At 37.0% G+C, this 6,000-nt stretch overlaps 1 protein-coding gene across 1 annotated transcript in view; it reads left to right on the forward strand.

Annotated features, from left to right (window-relative positions):
• LOC126251823 (solute carrier family 22 member 7-like) overlaps nt 1–5,271 on the forward strand; it is a 134,470-nt gene extending 129,199 nt beyond the window's left edge. The window contains exon 9 of the mRNA XM_049952485.1: nt 4,750–5,271. Within this exon, the coding sequence (XP_049808442.1) occupies nt 4,750–4,926 (177 nt within the window). The 3' untranslated portion in view covers nt 4,927–5,271. The remainder of the gene's footprint in view (nt 1–4,749) is intronic.
• The last annotated feature ends 729 nt before the right edge of the window (nt 5,272–6,000 follow it).

Consider the following 6,000-nt stretch of genomic DNA (forward strand, 5'->3'; position numbering starts at 1 on the left):
TCAAATCAAGCAGAAGTGTCTCCGCAGTCCTTTAGTTGCTAATAAAAGATCGACAAATTTATCATAAGTTTTTCTTGCTTTATTTGGATAGAGAGGATAAATCATTCCTTTGGAATCATATCCAAACAAGTCCGCAGCTCGTGGTCTTGCGGTAGCGTTCTCGCTTCCTGCGCACGGTGTCCCAGGTTCGATTCCCGGCGGGGTCAGAGATTTTCTCTACCTCGTGATGACTGGGTGTTGTGTGTTCATCATCATCATTTCATCATCACTGACGTGCAAGTCGCCGAAGTGGCGTCAACTAAAAAGGACTTGCGATACGGCGGCCGAACTTCCCCGGAAGGGGCCTCCCGGCCAACAATGCCATACGATCATTTCATTTCATTTCATATCCAAACACATTTATTTTTAATCCAGTTCGTCTTTCAATTTTGGGGATATCTTTAAGTGTGACAGGGAATGTTATATCTTTCAACATGTCATCAATATCATCCCTCAAATTAATATACTTAGAAACTCGATCAGGATTATGATCATTGCGAGGTGGTGGATGTAAATAAGTTTTTAAACAATATAACAAACACTTATTATGGTTATTTTTGATGTTAAGTACAGCTTTTCTCGATTTAATAAATTTTGGAAGATCAAAGTAAGAATTTCCTGCATAAGGCGTATATGTATTAAGTCTTAACTAAAGTGTTTTAATTTTGTGGAGAGACCAGCCAGAACCTCTTCCTTGAAACTCACTCATCTCTCTAAGTAAATGTTTTCTAACTTGTGCCATATATCTGGTTAGGTTTGTTGATTCAGAGATTCTTTCGTTTTTAGTCTTAAAGTTAAACTCTTGTATTACTCTTCCTTTCTTATAATCACACGTTAGTAGAACATTAACTTTAAGTGCATTTTGTTGGTGAAGAGTGCTCTCAATTTTCTTAATCATGGCTTTGGATGACTGTTTTAAAAATGCTGTAACAGGATCGTCAGAAGGTGTTATTTCTTGTTGTTCAAATAACCAAGTTTTGAGCCTACTTTTGAGGGCTTGTTCCTTCTTAGCAACATTAAGCTTGCCTCATGATATAGGACTGATTAAAGTATTTTCATCATCCTCATCATAAAAAGGTAGTTGAGTAAGTGGGTATGGTTTAATACCAGACTTGATTATATGTTTAATAAGAGCATCTCTGTTAAATTTTTTATAGCCTCGGTTTTTGTAAGTTTTGCAAAATGATTTGAGTTGTGTAAGTGTCATATCATGTAGATATCTGGAATAATGCGGTTTGTTACAGTAGTCAGTTAGTCTTGAAATTAATTTGTTCTTATCTCGAGAACTATAACCACGGATGTTGTTGGCTTTCCAGATTTCTTGTAGCCTGTGAACTGACATGTTGTTAAAATTAGGACACATATTGGTTTGACTATTTCTAAGTTCACTTTCATTCATACTCTCATTGCTTTCTTCATTATATACAGTATCTGACATTGTATTTATTATATAAGAAATCTTATTTATTGTCTTTCAATTTTTATCTTCACCAAAAATAAATTTATCATTTTTGGTCATTTTTGAGGGTCAAAGGAGGTACCCCACGGATTTTTGTAAAATTTTCTTCATTTTTTTCATATCTAACTTCATCGATGCGTAGTGTAAGGGAGGTCCGATTTTGACCCCCTTTTGACTATATACTTGAAGAGAGGTCTGATTAGTTGTTCTAGAAAGAGATATCTGTTTTTGTCTTCATAACAATGTGTTGTATTTACTTGCGATTTGATTTAGATTTTTCTATAAGTGACTTATTTATTTCGATTTGGTTTTGTTTCAATTGGAGTTGTAGTGCTTTGATTTTAATGGGTTTGAATTGTATCTTCTTTGTTCCTTTAACTCTTCTACTTTGTTGGTGTTCTTGAACGAAATAGTTCTTTTCCTGTTGTGATTACTATTACTTCTTCATTTTATTTTGTATTCATTATCATGCCCTTGTTCCTTTAGCTAAGTGGAGATGATCTCATATGGTCGATAAATGAATTTGAGTAGATTCTATGATCTGGGGACGGTGGGGCAGAAACCACAATACATATCTACGACGTCTTGTGGAACTTTAAATTTATACTGCTAAAAGAAAACAACCTGACAAGAATCTTAATGAGTGGAATGAATTTTCCCATGAAGCTTACTTCAGTATTTATTATGACTTCCTACATATGATACGAAGTGCCTGGTGGCGCTCCTCGGTCCTCAAATATGAATTTGTTTATTTTGTTGTCTGGTCGGGGTGTAAGGTAGTCGGCACAGATTGCAGCCAATGACACGCATGTAACCATTAATACTGTACCCATGTCGCTCATCATTCAACCTGCTATGGTAGGTATCGCACTCTAGCGCCCACTCTTATTTCTCACACTATTATCGTTAAACGGTTTCATAATTTGTAGTATTTTCAAGAAGCTATAGTATTTTTGTAACTCTCTTGCCCCTTTTCCAATTTTTAGCGTACAGTAATGGTCCTCGATTTATCTGAATTCTCATTCACTAATAGGAAGGCCAGTATTAATCACTTAATGCCTGAATAAATTTCTTGTTGGAACAAAGAGTCAAAAATTATGTCGTTCTAGAAGTACCCGAAACAATCAGGACATGGCAGCACACGTCAAAATCGTTGGTAGCTCTGTGTAGAATCTGCATTTACCGGCCCTACCGCTAGAATACAGTTAACCTTACACTTGGTCACAATGATATGACGCGATTTCGCACGCCAGCGTTAAGAGGTAAAAGTTGTATTTTAATAGGTGGAAGACTCAAACTGTGCTGATCAGATAAGTAGGTTAATTTTACAATGTTTCTGAAATTATACAGTTGAGAACGAAAATGTACTATGCACACTGTGCTTTGAGGTTGTCTTTTACATCGGTTTTTATTTTTTATTGTGTGACGTGATGTACATACCGCAACCTGCTATTGATGATCATGTCTTTTAGCTGTTGATTTCATTATTTATTTTAGTTCCCTTTATAATGGAAGAACCTCTTTGACGCTGGTTTTATATTGTAGCTTATGACTTATGAACATGTCACATGGCTATTCCTAAATTTTGTAGCCTATAACATGAACACATGTGACCATACAATTTTTTTTTTACCACATCCATAACCTTTGTGCCTTACGTTAGCTGACAAACTGAATTTTGCTGCTCCAGATATGTGTGGGTTCTCAAAATATTTTGTTGTTAACTGTGCAGCTTCTGATGCTAATATTTGTAATGTCACACTTTTGTAATTTTTATTTTCGTTGCCCCTTTTTGCTGTTCCAACTAGACCTGACGATGATCTGCAGCGCAGACTCAGACCGGAAGTCGGTAATAAAGGAAGTGATTCGGACAGTGTCTGAATTAGAAAATAGTAGATTTATTGGTGCTAGACCCAGTGCAGAATATGGTGGTAATTTTTGAGCGGACCGCAAACCAATAGAGAGTTATTCTCATTCTTTCAAAACTTTTTAGATTCGTTGGCTACATTGTTGAGATACGGAACTCTACGTCCTGTTCGTTCTTTGTAACACAATCTAGAAGACCTAAATGTTTCTGTACATTATACTATATGCACTTTGTTTAGAAACTGAGTGATATTAAGAAACCACTTTATCTGAAGATAATTACTATCCCTGGTGAACAATGACGACGAATGACGATCGCTTATAAAAATCCTATAAATGAAAAACTGTATGTATTTTTATGGCACTGATAAAACTCTCTGTAATTGTCGATAACAAACGATAGCCACCATATTATTTCCTGGTCCGTTTGACGTACGTCGACTTCATTTATCATTATGACCTCTGTTTTAATGAACTACATTTGTGAGCCTTTTCATTTATACCAGTAGTATCGCCGAATAAAATTCTTTAAAAACATATTTAATACAAGTACACTTGCATGACAAAACAACGTGAAACATCCAGATCATATAATTGGATGTCAATGTGACTTCGTAGACGTGCACATCATCGGCGGGGACGTGAAAGATCCGAGTTAAAATTTTCTGTGGTAGATAGAATGGCCACCAGAGCGCATTAGTATAGTTCGTGTTTAGTGCTGTTATCTGGCCTGACAAAGTATCTGAGGGACGTGAAAAACGTCAAATGCTGAGTTATCTCTGCGAATTGCGCAGAGATGTCGCCGACTCCTGATGACATCAGGTCAAGGCTGGTAGTGACTGAGGGATTTCTACGGTACGTCCGCAGATATCCTGAGTCGTCATGTGTCACCTCTCGTGGAAATGTATGATGGTGTCATTTTTCTACATATCAACGCTCTTCTTCAAATTAAGTGTGTCTCTATAAACGGTCAGCGTGATGATCATGTACTCCTGTGTCTACAAAGAGCCAAAGGTCTGCCCCCAATAGATCACGTGTGGATCCAGCTCGGACGTAACTTCGACTTCGTGTCAATATCCGAGATATGAAGGACGAGTTACATCGGCTGTTGGCCAACTTGCCCCGGGAGAGGATTCTACGGCTTTGTAACAGCCTTCGCAGGACGACTCCAAGTCAGAAGGCGTGCAACATCAAACCGATAATTGGGCTTATACTGCCAAGTTCTTCGTGATCTTATGCGCTTGTGTAATCACTGAAATAAAATCACATACCCTCTGAGCCAGCGAGGTTTAATTCAGTTTTTTTCTCCGTCTCCTGCGCACTTGCCTTTTTGTCAGGCAGTGTATTTAGATGTGAGTATATGACATTCATATTTTTGTTTACAGGGGAAGACTTCCGGAATGCATATCGTATTCAGCGTGCTTGCAGCTGTGACACTGATTATGTCGGCTTTAATGTCTTTTGTGCCGGAGTCATTTAACGAGAAGCTCCCGGAGACAAAAAACGATATTTCACTCCTAGGAAAGAATCAGAAGTACTGGAGTCTTCCTACCAGAAAGTAAAGGGGATCGAGAAAATATTGCTGAGCAGAACTGGAGCTGTGGACATGATCCTGCAAAAGTCTGGAGAAACGTAATACTGTGACGAGAAAAATATATAGGCGGTGTTCTTTATTCTAACAGAAATGAAAGCAATTCCTTCCTGAAATAATGATACGACCATGATTCAAGTGGTATGATGGTAACGTGGTGAGGGAGACAGTTACTTCTACAAATGAAACAGATATATAAATCGAACACCTACAAGACAAACAAATCGATTCTACCAGCTTAAAGATAGTAAAACATGCAAACTATAATGTTTATGAAATAACCTCAATTTTTGTTCATGATACATTATTACCCTTATTACTGTTATTATTATTATTCTGTAAATACAGTTTAACACATTCAAATGATTATAGTCTTAGTTTCAAGCCCAGTACAACCAAGACAAAAGTTGATTCAGGATAATTAATAAAGTTATTGATCGAAAGAAGACACCAAACAACATTATGGCAGAAAAATATATTACTGACGAAACTCAGAGATTACTAAAACTAATAACAAATTCATTAGCAACGAAGGTGTGGCATAAAGTCACGTAGAGGGCTAGAGGCCATTCTAGTAAATATACGTACATCTGTTGTTAATAGGGCAAGGTCACATAAAAAGTGATACAGCAGCGCAAGAATGACTTACTGATCACAAAGAATGGGTGACACGTTTCGGAATTTTTTTCGTCTTCAGAGATATAAAATAGAAATGTAACAAACGAACTGGTATACATAATTCATGGTAATAACTATTTTAGACAGTAACAACTACACAACATTAAAGTGCAAACATCATCCATTCCTATGTGTCCAAATGCAAAGGAAGGACAAGGACAAGAGCGTCATCAGTAACATACGTTACATGAAAGACAGACTGTTAAGCGAGTTTCCATGAAACCGTGATAGGAAAATTCAGTCACCACTAGTTTTCAGTAGGGTAAACATTGTGGCGCCGTGTCGTATTTACTACGATAATAAATTGCATAAAATGACACAATAAAAAGTGATACGTCAGTGCACATGGAAATATAATGTAATGAGC

This window comes from Schistocerca nitens, chromosome 4 (assembly GCF_023898315.1).
Source record: "Schistocerca nitens isolate TAMUIC-IGC-003100 chromosome 4, iqSchNite1.1, whole genome shotgun sequence".
NCBI lineage: Eukaryota > Metazoa > Arthropoda > Insecta > Orthoptera > Acrididae > Schistocerca > Schistocerca nitens.